This window comes from Oncorhynchus masou, chromosome 33 (assembly GCF_036934945.1).
Source record: "Oncorhynchus masou masou isolate Uvic2021 chromosome 33, UVic_Omas_1.1, whole genome shotgun sequence".
Lineage (NCBI taxonomy): Eukaryota > Metazoa > Chordata > Actinopteri > Salmoniformes > Salmonidae > Oncorhynchus > Oncorhynchus masou.
This window is the reverse complement of record NC_088244.1, coordinates 5,267,119-5,290,076: the sequence shown is the minus strand read 5'-3', so window position 1 is coordinate 5,290,076 and position 22,958 is coordinate 5,267,119. Positions and strand designations below refer to the sequence as shown.

Below are 22,958 nucleotides of genomic sequence, written 5' to 3'. Positions count from 1 at the left end.
TAGGGACTGATGGGTTAGGGACTGATAGGTTAGGGTTAGGGACTAATACGTTAGGGTTAGGGATTGATGGGTTAGGGACTGATGGGTTAGGGACTGATGGGTTAGGGACTGATAGGGTTAGGGACTAATAGGTTAGGGACTGATGGGTTAGGGATTGATGGGTTAGGGACTAATAGGTTAGGGTTAGGGACTGATGGGTTAGGGACTGATAGGTTAGGGTTATGGACTAATAGGTTAGGGACTGATGGGTTAGGGACTGATAGGTTAGGGACTGATAGGTTAGGGTTAGGGACTAATAGGTTAGGGTTAGGGACTAATAGGTTAGGGTTAGGGACTGATGGGTTAGGGACTGATAGGTTAGGGACTGATGGGTTAGGGACTAATAGGTTAGGGTTAGGGACTAATAGGTTAGGGTTAGGGACTGATGGGTTAGGGACTGATGGGTTAGGGACTGATGGGTTAGGGACTGATGGGTTAGGGACTGATGGGTTAGGGACTGATGGGTTAGGGACTGATAAGTTAGGGTTAGGGACTGATAGGTTAGGGACTGATAGGTTAGGGTTAGGGACTAATAGGTTAGGGTTAGGGACTAATAGGTTAGGGTTAGGGACTGATGGGTTAGGGACTGATAGGATAGGATAAGTAATCCTTCTCCCCCCCTTAAATGATTTAGATGCACTATTGTAAAGTGGCTGTTCCACTGGATGTCAGAAGGTGAATTCACCAATTTGTAAGTCGCTCTGGATAAGAGCGTCTGCTAAATGACTTAAATGTAAATGTAAATGTTAGGGTTAGGGACTGATAGGTTAGGGACTGATAGGTTAGAGTTAGGGACTAATAGGTTAGGGTTAGGGACTAATAGGTTAGGGTTAGGGACTGATGGGTTAGGGACTGATAGGTTAGGGTTAGGGACTGATAGGTTAGGGACTGATAGGTTAGGGTTAGGGACTAATAGGTTAGGGTTAGGGATTGATGGGTTAGGGACTGATAAGTTAGGGTTAGGGACTGATAGGTTAGGGACTGATAGGTTAGGGTTAGGGACTAATAGGTTAGGGTTAGGGACTAATAGGTTAGGGTTAGGGACTGATGGGTTAGGGACTGATAGGTTAGGGTTAGGGACTAATACGTTAGGGTTAGGGATTGATGGGTTAGGGACTGATGGGTTAGGGACTGATGGGTTAGGGACTGATAGGGTTAGGGACTAATAGGTTAGGGACTGATGGGTTAGGGATTGATGGGTTAGGGACTAATAGGTTAGGGTTAGGGACTGATGGGTTAGGGACTGATAGGTTAGGGTTATGGACTAATAGGTTAGGGACTGATGGGTTAGGGACTGATAGGTTAGGGACTGATAGGTTAGGGTTAGGGACTAATAGGTTAGGGTTAGGGACTAATAGGTTAGGGTTAGGGACTGATGGGTTAGGGACTGATAGGTTAGGGTTAGGGACTAATAGGTTAGGGTTAGGGACTGATGGGTTAGGGACTGATAGGATAGGATAAGTAATCCTTCTCACCCCCCCCTTAAATGATTTAGATGCACTATTGTAAAGTGGCTGTTCCACTGGATGTCAGAAGGTGAATTCACCAATTTGTAAGTCGCTCTGGATAAGAGCGTCTGCTAAATGACTTAAATGTAAATGTAAATGTTAGGGTTAGGGGCTGATAGGTTAGGGACTGATAGGTTAGAGTTAGGGACTAATAGGTTAGGGTTAGGGACTAATAGGTTAGGGTTAGGGACTGATGGGTTAGGGACTGATAGGTTAGGGTTAGGGACTGATAGGTTAGGGACTGATAGGTTAGGGTTAGGGACTAATAGGTTAGGGTTAGGGATTGATGGGTTAGGGACTGATAAGTTAGGGTTAGGGACTGATAGGTTAGGGACTGATAGGTTAGGGTTAGGGACTAATAGGTTAGGGTTAGGGACTAATAGGTTAGGGTTAGGGACTAATAGGTTAGGGTTAGGGACTGATGGGTTAGGGACTGATAGGTTAGGGTTAGGGACTAATACATTAGGGTTAGGGACTGATGGGTTAAGGACTGATAGGTTAGGGTTAGGGACTGATGGGTTAGGGTTATGGACTGATGGGTTAGGGACTGATAAGTTAGGGTAGGGACTGATAGGTTAGGTTTAGGGACTGATAGGTTAGGGCTAGGGACTGATGGGTTAGGGACTGATAGGTTAGGGACTGATAGTTTAGGGCTAGAGACTGATGGGTTAGGGACTGATAGGTTAGGGCTAGGGACTGATGCGTTAGGGACTGATAGGTTAGGGACTGATAGTTTAGGGCTAGGGACTGATGGGTTAGGGACTGATAGGTTAGGGTTAGGGACTGATGGGTTATGGTTATGGACTGATGGGTTATGGTTATGGACTGATGGGTTAGGGTTAGGGACTGATGGGTTAGGGACTGATAAGTTAGGGTTAGGGACTGATGGGTTAGGGACTGATAGGTTAGGGACTGATAGGTTAGGGTTAGGGACTAATAGGTTAGGGTTAGGGACTGATAGGTTAGGGTTAGGGACTAATAGGTTAGGGTTAGGGACTGATGGGTTAGGGACTGATGGGTTAGGGACTGATGGGTTAGGGACTGATGGGTTAGGGACTGATAGGTTAGGGACTGATAGGTTAGGGTTAGGGATTGATGGGTTAGGGACTGATGGGTTAGGGACTGATGGGTTAGGGACTGATGGGTTAGGGACTGATAGGTTAGGGACTGATGGGTTAGGGTTAGGGACTGATAGGTTAGGGACTGATAGGTTAGGGTTAGGGACTGATGGGTTAGGGACTGATAGGTTAGAGTTAGGGACTGATAGGTTAGGGTTAGGGACTGATAGGTTAGGGTTAGGGACTGATAGGTTAGGGTTAGGGACTGATGGGTTAGGGACTGATGGGTTAGGGACTGATAGGTTAGGGACTGATAGGTTAGGGTTAGGGATTGATGGGTTAGGGACTGATGGGTTAGGGACTGATGGGTTAGGGACTGATGGGTTAGGGACTGATAGGTTAGGGACTGATGGGTTAGGGTTAGGGACTGATAGGTTAGGGACTGATAGGTTAGGGTTAGGGACTGATGGGTTAGGGACTGATAGGTTAGAGTTAGGGACTGATAGGTTAGAGTTAGGGACTGATAGGTTAGGGTTAGGGACTGATAGGTTAGGGTTAGGGACTGATAGGTTAGGGTTAGGGACTGATGGGTTAGGGACTGATAGGTTAGGGTTAGGGACTAATAGGTTAGGGTTAGGGACTGATGGGTTAGGGTTAGGGACTGATAGGTTAGGGTTAGGGACTGATGGGTTAGGGACTGATAGGTTAGGGTTAGGGACTGATAGGTTAGGGACTGATAGGTTAGGGACTGATAGGTTAGGGTTAGGGACTGATAGGTTAGGGTTAGGCACTGATAGGTTAGGGTTAGGGACTGATAGGTTAGGGACTGATAAGTTAGGGACTGATAGGTTAGGGACTGATAGGTTAGGGTTAGGGACTGATGGGTTAGGGTTAGGGACTGATAGGTTAGGGTTAGGGACTAATAGGTTAGGGTTAGGGACTAATAGGTTAGGGTTAGGGACTGATGGGTTAGGGACTGATAGGTTAGGGTTAGGGACTAATAGGTTAGGGTTAGGGACTAATAGGTTAGGGTTAGGGACTGATGGGTTAGGGACTGATAGGTTAGGGTTAGGGACTAATAGGTTAGGGTTAGGGACTAATAGGTTAGGGTTAGGGACTGATGGGTTAGGGACTGATAGGATAGGATAAGTAATCCTTCTCACCCCCCCCCCCTTAAATGATTTAGATGCACTATTGTAAAGTGGCTGTTCCACTGGATGTCAGAAGGTGAATTCACCAATTTGTAAGTCGCTCTGGATAAGAGCGTCTGCTAAATGACTTAAATGTAAATGTAAATGTTAGGGTTAGGGACTGATAGGTTAGGGACTGATAGGTTAGAGTTAGGGACTAATAGGTTAGGGTTAGGGACTAATAGGTTAGGGTTAGGGACTGATGGGTTAGGGACTGATAGGTTAGGGTTAGGGACTGATAGGTTAGGGACTGATAGGTTAGGGTTAGGGACTAATAGGTTAGGGTTAGGGATTGATGGGTTAGGGACTGATAAGTTAGGGTTAGGGACTGATAGGTTAGGTTTAGGGACTAATAGGTTAGGGTTAGGGACTAATAGGTTAGGGTTAGGGACTGATGGGTTAGGGACTGATAGGTTAGGGTTAGGGACTAATACGTTAGGGTTAGGGATTGATGGGTTAGGGACTGATGGGTTAGGGTTAGGGACTGATGGGTTAGGGACTGATAGGTTAGGGTTAGGGACTAATAGGTTAGGGTTAGGGACTAATAGGTTAGGGTTAGGAACTGATGGGTTAGGGACTGATAGGTTAGGGTTAGGGACTAATACGTTAGGGTTAGGGACTGATGGGTTAAGGACTGATAGGTTAGGGTTAGGGACTAATACGTTAGGGTTAGGGACTGATGGGTTAAGGACTGATAGGTTAGGGTTGGGGACTGATGGGTTAGGGTTATGGACTGATGGGTTAGGGACTGATAAGTTAGGGTAGGGACTGATAGGTTAGGTTTAGGGACTGATAGGTTAGGGCTAGGGACTGATGGGTTAGGGACTGATAGGTTAGGGACTGATAGTTTAGGGCTAGGGACTGATGGGTTAGGGACTGATAGGTTAGGGCTAGGGACTGATGGGTTAGGGACTGATAGGTTAGGGACTGATAGTTTAGGGCTAGGGACTGATGGGTTAGGGACTGATAGGTTAGGGTTAGGGACTGATGGGTTATGGTTATGGACTGATGGGTTATGGTTATGGACTGATGGGTTAGAGTTAGGGACTGATGGGTTAGGGACTGATAAGTTAGGGTTAGGGACTGATGGGTTAGGGACTGATAGGTTAGGGACTGATAGGTTAGGGTTAGGGACTAATAGGTTAGGGTTAGGGACTGATAGGTTAGGGTTAGGGACTAATAGGTTAGGGTTAGGGACTGATGGGTTAGGGACTGATGGGTTAGGGACTGATAGGTTAGGGACTGATAGGTTAGGGTTAGGGATTGATGGGTTAGGGACTGATGGGTTAGGGACTGATGGGTTAGGGACTGATGGGTTAGGGACTGATAGGTTAGGGACTGATGGGTTAGGGTTAGGGACTGATAGGTTAGGGACTGATAGGTTAGAGTTAGGGACTGATAGGTTAGGGTTAGGGACTGATAGGTTAGGGTTAGGGACTGATGGGTTAGGGACTGATAGGTTAGGGTTAGGGACTAATAGGTTAGGGTTAGGGACTGATGGGTTAGGGTTAGGGACTGATAGGTTAGGGACTGATAGGTTAGGGTTAGGGACTGATGGGTTAGGGACTGATAGGTTAGGGTTAGGGACTGATAGGTTAGGGACTGATAGGTTAGGGACTGATAGGTTAGGGTTAGGGACTGATAGGTTAGGGACTGATAGGTTAGGGTTAGGGACTGATAGGTTAGGGACTGATAGGTTAGGGACTGATAGGTTAGGGTTAGGGACTGATAGGTTAGGGTTAGGAACTGATAGGTTAGGGTTAGGGACTGATAGGTTAGGGACTGATAAGTTAGGGACTGATAGGTTAGGGACTGATAGGTTAGGGTTAGGGACTGATGGGTTAGGGTTAGGGACTGATAGGTTAGGGACTGATAGGTTAGGGTTAGGGACTAATAGGTTAGGGTTAGGGACTAATAGGTTAGGGTTAGGGACTGATGGGTTAGGGACTGATAGGTTAGGGTTAGGGACTAATAGGTTAGGGTTAGGGACTAATAGGTTAGGGTTAGGGACTGATGGGTTAGGGACTGATAGGATAGGATAAGTAATCCTTCTCACCCCCCCCCCCTTAAATGATTTAGATGCACTATTGTAAAGTGGCTGTTCCACTGGATGTCAGAAGGTGAATTCACCAATTTGTAAGTCGCTCTGGATAAGAGCGTCTGCTAAATGACTTAAATGTAAATGTAAATGTTAGGGTTAGGGACTGATAGGTTAGGGACTGATAGGTTAGAGTTAGGGACTAATAGGTTAGGGTTAGGGACTAATAGGTTAGGGTTAGGGACTGATGGGTTAGGGACTGATAGGTTAGGGTTAGGGACTGATAGGTTAGGGACTGATAGGTTAGGGTTAGGGACTAATAGGTTAGGGTTAGGGATTGATGGGTTAGGGACTGATAAGTTAGGGTTAGGGACTGATAGGTTAGGGACTGATAGGTTAGGGTTAGGGACTAATAGGTTAGGGTTAGGGACTAATAGGTTAGGGTTAGGGACTGATGGGTTAGGGACTGATAGGTTAGGGTTAGGGACTAATACGTTAGGGTTAGGGATTGATGGGTTAGGGACTGATGGGTTAGGGTTAGGGACTGATGGGTTAGGGACTGATAGGGTTAGGGACTAATAGGTTAGGGACTGATGGGTTAGGGATTGATGGGTTAGGGACTAATAGGTTAGGGTTAGGGACTGATGGGTTAGGGACTGATAGGTTAGGGTTATGGACTAATAGGTTAGGGTTAGGGACTGATGGGTTAGGGACTGATGGGTTAGGGACTGATAGGTTAGGGTTAGAGACTGATGGGTTAGGGTTAGGGACTGATGGGTTAGGGACTGATGGGTTAGGGTTAGGGACTGATGGGTTAGGGACTGATGGGTTAAGGACTGATAGGTTAGGGTTAGGGACTGATGGGTTAGGGACTGATGGGTTAGGGTTATGGACTGATGGGTTAGGGACTGATAAGTTAGGGTAGGGACTGATAGGTTAGGTTTAGGGACTGATAGTTTAGGGCTAGGGACTGATGGGTTAGGGACTGATAGGTTAGGGACTGATAGTTTAGGGCTAGGGACTGATGGGTTAGGGACTGATAGGTTAGGGTTAGGGACTGATGGGTTATGGTTATGGACTGATGGGTTATGGTTATGGACTGATGGGTTATGGTTATGGACTGATGGGTTAGGGTTAGGGACTGATGGGTTAGGGACTGATGGGTTAGGGACTGATAGGTTAGGGACTGATAGGTTAGGGTTAGGGACTAATAGGTTAGGGTTAGGGACTGATAGGTTAGGGTTGGGGACTGATGGTTTAGGGACTGATATGTTAGGGACTGATAGGTTAGGGTTAGGGACTAATAGGTTAGGGTTAGGGACTGATGGGTTAGGGACTGATGGGTTAGGGACTGATAGGTTAGGGACTGATGGGTTAGGGTTAGGGACTGATAGGTTAGGGACTGATAGGTTAGGGTTAGGGACTGATGGGTTAGGGTTAGGGACTGATGGGTTAGGGACTGATGGGTTAGGGACTGATAGGTTAGGGACTGATAGGTTAGGGTTAGGGACTAATAGGTTAGGGTTAGGGACTGATGGGTTAGGGACTGATGGGTTAGGGACTGATAGGTTAGGGACTGATAGGTTAGGGTTAGGGATTGATGGGTTAGGGACTGATGGGTTAGGGACTGATAGGTTAGGGACTGATGGGTTAGGGTTAGGGACTGATAGGTTAGGGACTGATTGGTTAGGGCTAGGGACTGATGGGTTAGGGACTGATAGGTTAGGGTTAGGGACTGATAGGTTAGGGACTGATAGGTTAGGGTTAGGGACTGATAGGTTAGGGACTGATGGGTTAGGGACTGATAGGTTAGGTTTAGGGACTAATAGGTTAGGGTTAGGGACTGATGGGTTAGGGTTAGGGACTGATAGGTTAGGGACTGATAGGTTAGGGTTAGGGACTGATGGGTTAGGGACTGATAGGTTAGGGTTAGGGACTGATAGGTTAGGGACTGATAGGTTAGGGTTAGGGACTGATAGGTTAGGGTTAGGGACTGATGGGTTAGGGTTAGGGACTGATGGGTTAGGGTTAGGGACTGATAGGTTAGGGACTGATAGGTTAGGGACTGATAGGTTAGGGTTAGGGACTGATAGGTTAGGGACTGATAGGTTAGGGTTAGGGACTGATAGGTTAGGGTTAGGGACTGATAGGTTAGGGACTGATAGGTTAGGGTTAGGGACTGATAGGTTAGGGTTAGGGACTGATAGGTTAGGGTTAGGGACTGATAGGTTAGGGACTGATAGGTTAGGGTTAGGGACTGATAGGTTAGGGACTGATAGGTTAGGGTTAGGGACTGATAGGTTAGGAGTTACATTTAGATGTAGAAATGGTGAGCTGCCGGCTGTACACTGCCTTATTTATTCACAGCATCGAGTTAACATGGAGATTCTGGTTACACATTACATATACAGCACACCAGTGTACTAGGCGTCAATGCAAAGTCCCCAAATAGGCTTTCGTTGTCCCCTTGAAGAGAATAGAATACAGAAAAGAGAATTTGTTTACAGAAAAGAGAATAGAAGCTGTTTATAGAAAAGAGAATAGAAGCTGTATACAGAAAAGAGAATATAAGCTGTTTATAGAAAAGAGAATAGAAGCTGTTTATAGAAAAGAGAATAGAAGCTGTATATAGAAAAGAGAATAGAAGCTGTATATAGAAAAGAGAATAGAATCTGTTTATAGAAAATATAATAGAAGCTGTTTATAGAAAAGATAATAGAAGCTGTATACAGAAAAGAGAATAGAAGATGTTTATAGAAAAGAGAATAGAAGCTGTTTATTGAAAAGAGAATAGAAGCTGTATACAGAAAAGAGAATAGAAGCTGTTTATAGAAAAGAGAATAGAAGCTGTTTATAGAAAAGAGAATAGAAGCTGTTTATAGAAAAGAGAATAGAAGCTGTATACAGAAAAGATAATAGAAGCTGTATATAGAAAAGAGAATATAAGCTGTTTATAGAAAAGAGAATAGAAGCTGTATACAGAAAAGAGAATAGAAGATGTTTATAGAAAAGAGAATAGAAGCTTTTTATAGAAAAGAGAATAGAAGCTGTATACAGAAAAGAGAATAGAATCTGTTTATAGAAAAGATAATAGAAGCTGTATACAGAGAATATAATAGAAGCTATTTATAGAAAATCACTGTATTGGCTGTTAAATCTTGGAACCGAGAACTAAATTTAGGGTTCCAGCTATTAATTATGATAACAGTCATTCACAATAGACTACTGGCTCTCTTTTGGTTCCCCCCTCAGCTAAGTTTGGTACCAAGCGTTAGGATGAAGTTTAGTCTTGGGGTTGGTAGACATGGGGTTGGTTCTCTGCCAGGAACCACTTTTTAAAACCAACGATGAGAGGAGTAAGAGGCAGAAAAGAGCTGTATGGGCACTTACCTCCTCTCCACGCCCCCTCCCCCCCAGCTAAGTTTGGTGCCAACGCCATCCTGGGCGTGTCCCTGGCTGTGTGCAAGGCCGGTGCTGCTGAGAAAGGTGTCCCCCTGTACCGTCACATCGCTGACCTCGCTGGCAACCCCGATGTCATCCTACCCGTCCCCGTAAGCCTGTGTTTAGATTGTATATTTATGTGACTGACTTTGGCTCGGGCCTCAGTCTCCTGCTACCAATAACGTTAGTCCTCCGAGCTAAAGCCTAGGCACTGGGCTCGGGGAGTTAACACAACTCTACAGGTTTCAGACAACATTACTCATCACCCCATAGTTGTAAATGAGAACTTGATCTCAACTGGCCTACCTGGTTAAATAAAAGGTGAAATAAAATAAATAAATAAAATAGTGGTTCACTCAATGACCTCTTATATGTACAACAAGACTTTACTTAACGTGAACTGTAATTAGAAACTTAAGCTCAAACCTCTGTTGTCTCCGTCCAAGGCCTTCAACGTGATCAACGGAGGTTCCCACGCAGGCAACAAGCTGGCCATGCAGGAGTTCATGATCCTCCCTGTAGGAGCCAGCACCTTCAAGGAGGCCATGAGGATCGGAGCCGAGGTCTACCACAACCTGAAGAACGTCATCAAGAAGAAGTACGGCCAGGACGCCACTAACGTGGGAGACGAGGGAGGCTTCGCCCCCAACATCCTGGAGAACAAGGAAGGTGAGAGAGAGAAAGATGTAGGGATAGGTTGAGAGATGTAGGGATAGGTTGAGAGATGTAGGGAGGGGTTGAGAGATGTAGGGATAGGTTGAGAGATGTAGGGAGGGGTTGAGAGATGTAGGGATAGGTTGAGAGATGTAGGGAGGGGTTGAGAGATGTAGGGATAGGTTGAGAGATGTAGGGAGGGGTTGAGAGATGTAGGGATAGGTTGAGAGATGTAGGGAGGGGTTGAGAGATGTAGGGATAGGTTGAGAGATGTAGGGAGGGCTTGAGGGAGGGAGGGGTTGAGAGATGTAGGGAGGGGTTGAGAGATGTAGGGAGGGGTTGAGAGATGTAGGGATAGGTTGAGAGATGTAGGGAGGGGTTGAGAGATGTAGGGAGGGGTTGAGAGATGTAGGGAGGGGTTGAGAGATGTAGGGTTGGGTTGAGAGATGTAGGGAGGGGTTGAGAGATGTAGGGTTGGATTGAGAGATGTAGGGAGGGGTTGAGAGATGTAGGGAGGGGTTGAGAGATGTAGGGAGGGGTTGAGAGATGTAGGGAGGGGTTGAGAGATGTAGGGAGGGGTTGAGAGATGTAGGGAGGGGTTGAGAGATGTAGGGAGGGGTTGAGAGATGTAGGGAGGGGTTGAGAGATGTAGGGAGGGGGTTGAGAGATGTAGGGAGGGATTGAGGGAGGGAGGGGTTGAGAGATGTAGGGAGGGGTGGAGAGATGTAGGGAGGGGTTGAGAGATGTAGGGAGGGGTTGAGAGATGTAGGGAGGGGTTGAGAGATGTAGGGAGGGGTGGAGAGATGTAGGGAGGGGTTGAGAGATGTAGGGAGGGGTTGAGAGATGTAGGGAGGGATTGAGGGAGGGAGGGAGGGGTTGAGAGATGTAGGGAGGGGTGGAGAGATGTAGGGAGGGGTTGAGAGATGTAGGGATAGGTTGAGAGATGTAGGGAGGGGTTGAGAGATGTAGGGATAGGTTGAGAGATGTAGGGAGGGGTTGAGAGATGTAGGGATAGGTTGAGAGATGTAGGGAGGGGTTGAGAGATGTAGGGATAGGTTGAGAGATGTAGGGAGGGCTTGAGGGAGGGAGGGGTTGAGAGATGTAGGGAGGGGTTGAGAGATGTAGGGAGGGGTTGAGAGATGTAGGGATAGGTTGAGAGATGTAGGGAGGGGTTGAGAGATGTAGGGAGGGGTTGAGAGATGTAGGGAGGGGTTGAGAGATGTAGGGTTGGGTTGAGAGATGTAGGGAGGGGTTGAGAGATGTAGGGTTGGGTTGAGAGATGTAGGGAGGGGTTGAGAGATGTAGGGAGGGGTTGAGAGATGTAGGGAGGGGTTGAGAGATGTAGGGAGGGGTTGAGAGATGTAGGGAGGGGTTGAGAGATGTAGGGAGGGGTTGAGAGATGTAGGGAGGGGTTGAGAGATGTAGGGAGGGGTTGAGAGATGTAGGGAGGGGTTGAGAGATGTAGGGAGGGGTTGAGAGATGTAGGGAGGGATTGAGGGAGGGAGGGGTTGAGAGATGTAGGGAGGGGTGGAGAGATGTAGGGAGGGGTTGAGAGATGTAGGGAGGGGTTGAGAGATGTAGGGAGGGATTGAGGGAGGGAGGGAGGGGTTGAGAGATGTAGGGAGGGGTGGAGAGATGTAGGGAGGGGTTGAGAGATGTAGGGAGGGGTTGAGAGATGTAGGGAGGGATTGAGAGATGTAGGGATAGGTTGAGAGATGTAGGGAGGGGTTGAGAGATGTAGGGATAGGTTGAGAGATGTAGGGATAGGTTGAGAGATGTAGGGAGGGGTTGAGAGATGTAGAGAGGGGTTGAGAGATGTAGGGAGGGCTTGAGGGAGGGAGGGGTGGAGAGATGTAGGGAGGGGTTGAGAGATGTAGGGAGGGGTTGAGAGATGTAGGGAGGGGTTGAGAGATGTAGGGAGGGCTTGAGGGAGGGAGGGGTTGAGAGATGTAGGGAGGGGTTGAGAGATGTAGGGAGGGGTTGAGAGATGTAGGGAGGGGTTGAGAGATGTAGGGAGGGGTTGAGAGATGTATGGAGGGGTTGAGAGATGTAGGGATAGGTTGAGAGATGTAGGGAGAGGTTGAGAGATGTAGGGAGGGGTTGAGAGATGTAGGGAGGGGTTGAGAGATGTAGGGAGGGGTTGAGAGATGTAGGGAGGGGTTGAGAGATGTAGGGAGGGGTTGAGAGATGTAGAGAGGGGTTGAGAGATGTAGGGATAGGTAGAGAGGGGTTGAGAGATGTAGGGATAGGTTGAGAGATGTAGGGAGGGGTTGAGAGATGTAGGGATAGGTTGAGAGATGTAGGGAGGGGTTGAGAGATGTAGAGAGGGGTTGAGAGATGTAGGGAGGGGTTGAGAGATGTAGGGAGGGGTTGAGAGATGTAGGGAGGGGTTGAGAGATGTAGGGAGGGGTTGAGAGATGTAGGGAGGGGTTGAGAGATGTAGGGAGGGGTTGAGAGATGTAGGGAGGGGTTGAGAGATGTAGGGATAGGTTGAGAGATGTAGGGAGGGGTTGAGAGAGGGAGAATGGAGGAATACCACCAATGCAGAAGACAAGGGAGGCTTCTCCCGCAACATCCTGGAGAACAAGGACGGCGAGAGACCATGAGCGTCAGTCAGTTAATCAGTCTGTTAATCAATCAATCAGATTGACAGTAAATCAGTCAGTCAGTTAATCAATCTAACTGATTGAATCAATCTAACTGATTGATTAACTGACTGACTGATTTATTGTCAGTCAGATTTGATAGTAAGTCAGTCAGTCGATCAATCCATCCAATAATCAGTCAGTCAGACAGTCAGTCAGTTAGTCGGATGTGACAGTCAGACAGTCAGTCAGATGGGACAGTCAGACAGACAGTCAGTCAGATGTGACAGTCAGTCAGTCAGTCAGATGGGACAGTCAGTCAGACAGTCAGTCAGATGGGACAGTCAGACAGACAGTCAGTCAGTCAGATGTGACAGTCAGTCAGATGTGACAGTCAGATGTGACAGTCAGTCAGACAGTCAGTCAGATGTGACAGTCAGTCAGACAGACAGTCCGATGTGACAGTCAGTCAGACAGTCAGTCAGATGTGACAGTCAGTCAGACAGTCAGTCAGATGGGACAGTCAGACAGTCAGTCAGTCAGACAGTCAGTCGGATGTGACAGTCAGTCAGATGTGACAGTCAGACAGTCAGACAGACAGTCAGATGTGACAGTCAGTCAGATGTGACAGTCAGACAGTCAGACAGTCAGACAGACAGTCAGATGTGACAGTCAGTCAGATGTGACAGTCAGTCAGTCAGACAGACAGTCAGATGTGACAGTCAGTCAGTCAGACAGACAGTCAGATGTGACAGTCAGTCAGTCAGTCAGATGTGACAGTCAGTCAGTCAGATGGGACAGTCAGACAGACAGTCAGTCAGTCAGATGTGACAGTCAGTCAGATGTGACAGTCAGATGTGACAGTCAGTCAGACAGTCAGTCAGATGTGACAGTCAGTCAGACAGACAGTCCGATGTGACAGTCAGTCAGACAGTCAGTCAGATGTGACAGTCAGACAGTCAGTCAGATGTGACAGTCAGTCAGTCAGACAGTCAGTCAGATGTGACAGTCAGTCAGTCAGTCAGATGTGTCAGTCAGACAGTCAGTCAGACAGTCAGTCGGATGTGACAGTCAGACAGTCAGTCAGATGTGACAGTCAGTCAGACAGTCAGTCAGATGTGACAGTCAGTCAGATGTGACAGTCAGTCAGTCAGATGTGACAGTCAGTCAGACAGTCAGTCAGATGTGACAGTCAGTCAGTCAGACAGTCAGATAATGTGACAGTCAGTCAGTCAGACAGTCAGTCAGATGTGTCAGTCAGTCATTCAGACAGTCAGTCAGATGGGACAGTCAGTCAGTCAGATGTGACAGTCAGTCAGTCAGACAGTCAGTCAGATGTGACAGTCAGACAGTCAGTCAGATGTGACAGTCAGTCAGACAGTCAGTCAGATGTGACAGTCAGTCAGACAGTCAGTCAGATGTGACAGTCAGTCAGTCAGACAGTCAGTCAGATGTGACAGTCAGTCAGATGTGACAGTCAGTCAGACAGTCAGTCAGATGTGACAGTCAGTCAGACAGTCAGATGGGACAGTCAGTCAGTCAGTCAGTCAGATGTGACAGTCAGTCAGTCAGACAGTCAGATGGGACAGTCAGTCAGTCAGATGTGACAGTCAGTCAGACAGTCAGTCAGATGTGACAGTCAGTCAGACAGTCAGTCAGATGTGACAGTCAGACAGTCAGTCAGATGTGACAGTCAGTCAGACAGTCAGTCAGATGTGACAGTCAGTCAGTCAGACAGTCAGATGGGACAGACAGTCAGTCAGATGTGACAGTCAGTCAGACAGTCAGTCAGATGTGACAGTCAGTCAGACAGTCAGACAGTCGGATGTGACAGTCAGTCAGTCAGACAGTCAGTCAGATGTGACAGTCAGTCAGTCAGACAGTCAGTCAGATGTGACAGTCAGTCAGTCAGACAGTCAGTCAGATGTGACAGTCAGACAGTCAGTCAGATGTGACAGTCAGTCAGATGTGACAGTCAGTCAGTCAGATGTGACAGTCAGTCAGTCAGTCAGTCAGTCAGTCAGATGTGACAGTCATTCAGACAGTCAGTCAGATGTGTCAGTCAGTCAGATGTGACAGTCAGTCAGTCAGATGTGACAGTCAGTCAGTCAGTCAGACAGTCAGTCAGATGTGACAGTCAGTCAGTCAGTCAGTCAGTCAGTCAGATGTGACAGTCAGTCAGTCAGACAGTCAGTCGGATGTGACAGTCAGTCAGTCAGTCAGTCAGATGTGACAGTCATTCAGACAGTCAGTCGGATGTATAGCCCTCTTCACAGCATCAGTTGTCCCAAGCTGCAACAGGAACACCTCTCTTTTCCCAAGACACGACCAGCAATACGGCACCACTGCAGCTTCACTTCAGTTGGATAATGAGTAGTGCTGCTAACATTATTTCCTGACACTTCTGTGCCTTATAGCTGAGAGGGAATGTCCACTGACTTTAACATTCCCAGAACCCTCTAGTACTTCACTAGTATAGACCCCTTTGCCCACAGTCCCTACCCCCCCCCCCCGTCGCTATCTCCACCTCCCCCCAGTCTGTATCTCCACCTCCCCCCAGTCCCCATCTCCACCTCCCCCCAGTCCCCATCTCCACCTCCCCCCAGTCCCCATCTCCACCTCCCCCCAGTCCCCATCTCCACCTCCCCCCAGTCCCCATCTCCACCTCCCCCAGTCCCCATCTCCACCTCCCCCAGTCCCCATCTCCACCTCCCCCCAGTCCCCATCTCCACCTCCCCAAGTGTTGACACCACAGTGACCCTATGTTGCTGGAGCTCTCTACTCATTGCCTGGGAATGCTGCTCCGGGGGCGACAGGTGGTTTCCAAATTAAGACCTCAACCCAATACCGAATAATGCATAGACTGGCCAGCCACTGTGGCTCAATGTAGCTCAGTGCCAGGTCAGTGTAGCTCAGTGCCAGGTCAGTGTAGCTCAGTGCCAGGTCAGTGTATCTCAGTGCCAGGTCAGTACAGCTCAGTGCCAGGTCAGTGTAGCTCAGTGCCAGGTCAGTACAGCTCAGTGCCAGGTCAATGTAGCTCAGTGCCAGGTCAGTACAGCTCAGTGCCAGGTCAATGTAGCTCAGTGCCAGGTCAGTACAGCTCAGTGCCAGGTCAGTGTAGCTCAGTGCCAGGTCAGTACAGCTCAGTGCCAGGTCAATGTAGCTCAGTGCCAGGTCAGTGTAGCTCAGTGCCAGGTCAGTGTAGCTCAGTGCCAGGTCAGTACAGCTCAGTGCCAGGTCAGTGTCGCTCAGTGCCAGGTCAGTGCAGCTCAGTGCCAGGTCAGTGTAGCTCAGTGCCAGGTCAGTGTAGCTCAGTGCCAGGTCAGTACAGCTCAGTGCCAGGTCAGTGTAGCTCAGTGCCAGGTCAGTGTAGCTCAGTGCCAGGTCAGTGTAGCTCAGTGCCAGGTCAGTGTAGCTCAGTGCCAGGTCAGTGTAGCTCAGTGCCAGGTCAGTGTAGCTCAGTGCCAGGTCAGTACAGCTCAGTGCCAGGTCAGTACAGCTCAGTGCCAGGTCAGTGTAGCTCAGTGCCAGGTCAGTGTAGCTCAGTGCCAGGTCAGTGTAGCTCAGTGCCAGGTCAGTGTAGCTCAGTGCCAGGTCAGTACAGCTCAGTGCCAGGTCAGTGTAGCTCAGTGCCAGGTCAGTGTAGCTCAGTGCCAGGTCAGTACAGCTCAGTGCCAGGTCAGTGTAGCTCAGTGCCAGGTCAGTACAGCTCAGTGCCAGGTCAGTGTAGCTCAGTGCCAGGTCAGTGTAGCTCAGTGCCAGGTCAGTGTAGCTCAGTGCCAGGTCAGTGTAGCTCAGTGCCAGGTCAGTGTAGCTCAGTGCCAGGTCAGTGTAGCTCAGTGCCAGGTCAGTACAGCTCAGTGCCAGGTCAGTACAGCTCAGTGCCAGGTCAGTACAGCTCAGTGCCAGGTCAGTGTAGCTCAGTGCCAGGTCAGTGTAGCTCAGTGCCAGGTCAGTGTAGCTCAGTGCCAGGTCAGTGTAGCTCAGTGCCAGGTCAATGTAGCTCAGTGCCAGGTCAGTGTAGCTCAGTGCCAGGTCAGTGTAGCTCAGTGCCAGGTCAGTGTAGCTCAGTGCCAGGTCAGTGTAGCTCAGTGCCAGGTCAGTGTAGCTCAGTGCCAGGTCAGTACAGCTCAGTGCCAGGTTATTGGTCAAGGTACTAAGATAGTAGAACTCCCAGTGGGGCACTTAGCAGAGGTCATGATGAAACTGTAAAATAATTGAGGATTTATTCTCCTACTCATTTATTTAGCTCCCTGGAGAATATCTTAACAATTGCATGACCAAAATCAACTCAAATCAGTTCAATGACTAGGTTTGAAGTTACTTGAAGTGATTTGGCCACAAATTATAGCCTCCTCAATATTGTATTTTGTTAATGGTTTAGTGCACTATTTAAATACGAAGAAAACATATATCAAGCCAAGCAAATGTCATAATTTAGCGTGAGGGAATCTCTTATTGATCTGTGTTCCTCTCAGCTCTGGAGCTGCTGAAGGAAGCCATTGGCAAAGCCGGCTACACCGACAAGATCGTGATCGGCATGGACGTGGCCGCCTCCGAGTTCTACAAGGACGGGAAGTACGACCTGGACTTCAAGTCACCTGACGACTCCAGCCGTTACATCACCCCAGACCAGCTGGGAGACCTCTACAAGAGCTTCGTCAAGGATTACCCAGGTGGGTGTTTTATGTGTCCCAAATGGCACCCTATTCCCTAGATAGTGCACTACTTTAGACCAGAGCTCTATTCCCTATATAGTGCACTACTTTAGACCAGAGCTCTATTCCCTATACAGTGCACTACTTTAGACCAGAGCTCTATTACCCATAGGGCACCCTATTACCCATAGTGCACCCTATTACTCATAGTGCACCCTATTACTCATAGTGCACCCTATTACTCATAGTGCACACGATTACCCATAGTGCACCCTATTACTCATAGTGCACACGATTACCCATAGTGCACCCTATTTTTATTTTACCTTTATTTAACTAGGCAAGTCAGTTAAGAACAAATTATTATTTTCAAGGACGGCCTAGGAACAGTGGGTTAACTGCCTGTTCAGGGGCAGAACGACAGATTTGTACCTTGTCAGCTCGGGGATTTGAACTTGCAACCTTCCGGTTACTAGTCCAACACTCTAACCACTAGGCTACTCTGCCTGTAATAGGGTGTACCCATAGTGCACCCTATTACCCATAGTGCACCCTATTACCCATAGGGCACCCTATTACCCATAGTGCACCCTATTACCCATAGGGCACCCTATTACCCATAGGGCACCCTATTACTCATAGTGCACCCTATTACCCATAGTGCACCCTATTACCCATAGTGCACCCTATTACCCATAGTGCACCCTATTACCCATAGGGCACCCTATTACCCATAGGGCACCCTATTACCCATAGTGCACCCTATTACCCATAGTGCACCCTATTACCCATAGTGCACCCTATTACTCATAGTGCACCCTATTACCCATAGTGCACCCTATTACCCATAGTGCACCCTATTACCCATAGTGCACCCTATTACCCATAGGGCACCCTATTACCCATATTACCCATAGCGCACCCTATTACCCATAGTGCACCATATTACCCATTCACATTTGTAATTGCAGTCGATTAGGCTTTAGAGTTGCATGGCTCTTTCTGCAACCCTTCTCCTCTGTCTTCTACAGTGGTGTCCATTGAGGATCCCTTCGACCAGGATGACTGGGCGGCATGGTCCAAGTTCACGGCGGAGACCAGCATCCAGGTGGTGGGTGATGATCTGACCGTCACCAACCCCAAGCGCATCGCCAAGGGCGTGGCCGACAAGGCCTGCAACTGCCTGCTGCTCAAGGTCAACCAGATCGGCTCCGTCACAGAGTCCCTGCAGGCGTGAGTAACTGTCCACATGTAACAGTATAACTTTAGACCGTCCCCTCGCCCATACCCGGGCGCGAACCAGGGACCCTCTGCACACATCAACAACAGTCACCCTCGAAGCATCGTTACCCATCGCTCCACAAAAGCCGCGGCCCTTGCAGAGCAAGGGGAACCACTACTTCAAGGTCTCAGAGCAAGTGACGTCACCGATTGAAACGCTATTTAGCGCGCACTGCTAACTAAGCTTGCCTTTTCACATCCGTTACACACACACACAGACGGCCATTTTGGTTCAGCCTGGTTCCATCACTGAGTGGAGTGTCACTCCACTGGCAGCCATTTTGTTGCCATTGTTTCAGACAGTGCTGAAGGTAGGGAGACTGAAAGGGGAAAACGTAGTGGATGTTAATGTGGACCTGGGTGTTAAACTCATCTGGGGACATTGGGTGTATCAGTGGAGGCTGCTGAGGGGAGAACAGCTCATTATAATGTCCGGAACGCAGCAAATAGAATGGCATTAACCACATGGAAACCATGGAAACCATGCGTTTGATGTATTTTGTTACCATTTCACACCCATTCTGCTCCAGCCATTACCACGAGCCCGTCCTCCCCAGTTAAGGTGCCACCAGCCTCCTGTGGCATGTATGTGTAAGTTTCTGTACTAGCTAATGAATGTGTTCGCTGTTTCCTGTGTAGCTGCAAAATGGCCCAGACCAATGGCTGGGGGGTGATGGTCAGCCATCGCTCTGGAGAGACCGAGGACACTTTCATCGCTGACCTGGTCGTCGGTCTCTGCACCGGACAGGTAGGATACTCCTTCTCATCAGATTGCAGATTTAATTGGATCACTTTTATCAAAATGACATTTATTTAATGAAGCAGATTTTAATACTGGTGTGACCTAACACTGAAGGAGATGTTGGTTCAAAGTTCAGCAGACAGACACTTGGCTTTATCGTGTTGTGATCCCACTGCAAGTTCAGTCGTGTTGTGATCCCACTGCAAGTTCCGTCGTGTTGTGATCCCACTGCAAGTTCCGTCGTGTTGTGATCCCACTGCAAGTTCCGTCGTGTTGTGATCCCACTGCAAGTTCTATAGTGTTGTGATCCCACTGCAAGTTCTATCGTGTTGTGATCCCACTGCAAGTTCTATCGTGTTGTGATCCCACTGCAAGTTCCGTCGTGTTGTGATCCCACTGCAAGTTCTGTCCTGTTGTGATCCCACTGCAAGTTGTGTCGTGTTGTGATCCCACTGCAAATTCCGTCGTGTTGTGATCCCACTGCAAGATCTATCCTGTTGTGATCCCACTGCAAGTTCCGTCCTGTTGTGATCCCACTGCAAGTTCTATCCTGTTGTGATCCCACTGCAAGTTCAGTCCTGTTGTGATCCCACTGCAAGTTCAGTCCTGTTGTGATCCCACTGCAAGTTCAGTCCTGTTGTGATCCCACTGCAAGTTCAGTCCTGTTGTGATCCCACTGCAAGTTCAGTCCTGTTGTGATCCCACTGCAAGTTCTGTCCTGTTGTGATCCCACTGCAAGTTCAGTCCTGTTGTGATCCCACTGCAAGTTCAGTCCTGTTGTGATCCCACTGCAAGTTCAGTCCTGTTGTGATCCCACTGCAAGTTCAGTCCTGTTGTGATCCCACTGCAAGTTCTGTCCTGTTGTGATCCCACTGCAAGTTCAGTCCTGTTGTGATCCCACTGCAAGTTCAGTCCTGTTGTGATCCCACTGCAAGTTCTGTCCTGTTGTGATCCCACTGCAAGTTCAATCCTGTTGTGATCCCACTGCAAGTTCTATCCTGTTGTGATCCCACTGCAAGTTCAGTCCTGTTGTGATCCCACTGCAAGTTCGGTCCTGTTGTGATCCCACTGCAAGTTCTGTCCTGTTGTGATCCCACTGCAAGTTCAATCCTGTTGTGATCCCACTGCAAGTTCTATCCTGTTGTGATCCCACTGCAAGTTCCGTCATGAGAGCATTGCTTTATTCTCACCATAGTTTTTTTTCAGCATCAGCTTTTCCTGGTAACAATTATGTATTGATACCTGGTGTTCCGGTGAACTTTATTAACTGATATGCTCTGTTCCAGACAACTTAAATAACTGATATGCTGTGTTCCAGACAACTTAAATAACTGATATGCTGTGTTCCAGACAACTTAAATAACTGATATGCTGTGTTCCAGACAACTTAAATAACTGATATGCTCTGTTCCAGACAACTTAAATAACTGATATGCTGTGTTCCAGACAACTTAAATAACTGATATGCTGTGTTCCAGACAACTTAAATAACTGATATGCTGTGTTCCAGACAACTTAAATAACTGATATGCTGTGTTCCAGACAACTTAAATAACTGATATGCTGTGTTCCAGACAACTTAAATAACTGATATGCTGTGTTCCAGACAACTTAAATAACTGATATGCTGTGTTCCAGACAACTTAAATAACTGATATGCTGTGTCCCAGACAACTTAAATAACTGATATGCTGTGTTCCAGACAACTTAAATAACTGATATGCTGTGTTCCAGACAACTTAAATAACTGATATGCTGTGTTCCAGACAACTTAAATAACTGATATGCTGTGGTATGCTGTGTGTCCTTCTCCAGATCAAGACCGGTGCCCCATGCAGATCTGAGCGTCTGGCTAAGTACAACCAGCTGCTCAGGTGAGCGCCGTCTTTAAACTCTTAACTCGGTTGTATAAAATATTGTCACTAGTAATATCATCTAATGTGTTCTTCATTAGATATATCCTTTGACTTAAAAGGTGTACATTTGGCCCAAATAGAGAGCAGTATAATGGCTTCTTTTTTTAGGCCCTTCTTGTTGGGAAATGAATGGTGTTTTTACAGGGTTTTTGGATAATCGCTGAATATAAGGTCTGAGGTAAACACAGGTTTAGGAGATCGGATACGTTTTGTTCTATGAGATAAGCTACATCGGATAACGTCACTTTTTGTGAATTCTGAAGCTCACATGAACTCTTCATCATTCATAGAGGTCATGTTAACTGACTGATATTATCTCATAGAACAAAACACAAACTCTTCATCATCCATAGAGGTCATGTTAACTGACTGATATTATCTCATAGAACAAAACATGAAGTCTTCATCATTCACAGAGGTCATGTTAACTGACTGATATTATCTCATAGAACAAAACATGAAGTCTTCATCATTCATAGAGGTCATGTTAACTGACTGATATTATCTCATAGAACAAAACATGAACTCTTCATCATTCATAGAGGTCATGTTAACTGACTGATATTATCTCATAGAACAAAACACAAACTCTTCATCATTCATAGAGGTCATGTTAACTGACTGATATTATCTCATAGAACAAAACACAAAGTCTTCATCATTCACAGAGGTCAGATCTCCTAAGCCTGTGTTTACCTCAGACCTTATTATCGTCGTCTATCCCACAACCCTGTTCTTTCCCCATTTATTGTCCCCATAGGAATGACTGAACCGGTTTTTAGGGCTACAAGATGGCGAGCTCTATATCACTCATCTTAATATGCCCTTATCGAGGATAATAGTAGACTATTGTAGTAACTGTTGAAACCTTCAGCCAAATTGAATGTCTGACTACCTTCCATAGGATTGAGGAGGAGCTTGGAGACAAAGCTGTCTTTGCTGGCCAGAACTTCAGACACCCAATCTAAGGAGGTTCAACTTCTCACTTGGGCCCTTCGTGTTTTCATCCTGCATAAGTACAGTAAACACCACCACATAAAGGCACGCTAGGTCTCTACGCACCGCCCTGTCCAGAGGAAGGAATATCGAGCGGCATTGAAATGAAACCCCAATGTCCAAGTCTGTGGTTCCGTTAGCACGTTAGGAAACCCAACTGACCTGACTTGTCCTGCACTGACCGTAAAGCACCGCCACCAACCTAACCTCTATGACTCCTTCAGTAGTGTTTGTCCTTTGTGTCAGTGTCACTTTATCGCGTGACGATGAGAGATGTTTGTTTTGTGTCAGTGTTAACCTTATCGCGTGACGATGAGAGATGTTTGTTTTGTTTCTTGTGAGTTGTAGTGATTCTTGGTTGTCACCTCTTGAGTACTATTATTCTAGTGGAGAGCTTCTGTAAGTTTAGCACTGTGCTGTTATTGGACAGGACAGACAGAGGACTGTATGTGTCACCTCTGAAGAGAAGTTCTAGTGTTGCTACTGTAAGCGTTGGCAGAATTACCAGAAATAAACCTATGAAACAGACAGTCATTCTGTGTGCTTTCTTGTTATTATATAATCTGTAAATTCCTGTATCACAAACTTCAGTGACACTGAAATCATTCTGGACCCAGAAGGCATTCATAGTTATCAAAATTATTATTTTTTTTTACTGAAAAGCTTGTTTTCCTTTTTAAATGATAATGGTTTTAACCTGAGGCCTGTTTATAAGTGGGAGGTATAATGGTTTTAATTGGGAGAACAGACCTGAGGCCTGTTTATAAGTGGGAGAACAAGTATAATGGTTTTAATTGGGAGAACAGACCTGAGGCCTGTTTATAAGTGGGAGGTATAATGGTTTTTATTGGG

At 47.3% G+C, this 22,958-nt stretch overlaps 1 protein-coding gene across 2 annotated transcripts in view; it reads left to right on the top strand.

The window, feature by feature from the left end:
- Positions 1 to 22,640, top strand: part of LOC135527709 (alpha-enolase) — a 42,911-nt gene extending 20,271 nt beyond the window's left edge. For both annotated transcript variants that reach the window (XM_064956221.1, XM_064956222.1), the window contains exons 6-12: positions 9,251 to 9,384; positions 9,721 to 9,943; positions 16,992 to 17,189; positions 18,203 to 18,404; positions 19,092 to 19,200; positions 21,010 to 21,068; positions 22,015 to 22,640. In XM_064956221.1, the coding sequence (XP_064812293.1) occupies positions 9,251 to 9,384; positions 9,721 to 9,943; positions 16,992 to 17,189; positions 18,203 to 18,404; positions 19,092 to 19,200; positions 21,010 to 21,068; positions 22,015 to 22,078 (989 nt within the window). In that variant the 3' untranslated portion in view covers positions 22,079 to 22,640. The remainder of the gene's footprint in view (positions 1 to 9,250; positions 9,385 to 9,720; positions 9,944 to 16,991; positions 17,190 to 18,202; positions 18,405 to 19,091; positions 19,201 to 21,009; positions 21,069 to 22,014) is intronic.
- Positions 22,641 to 22,958: the final 318 nt, after the last annotated feature.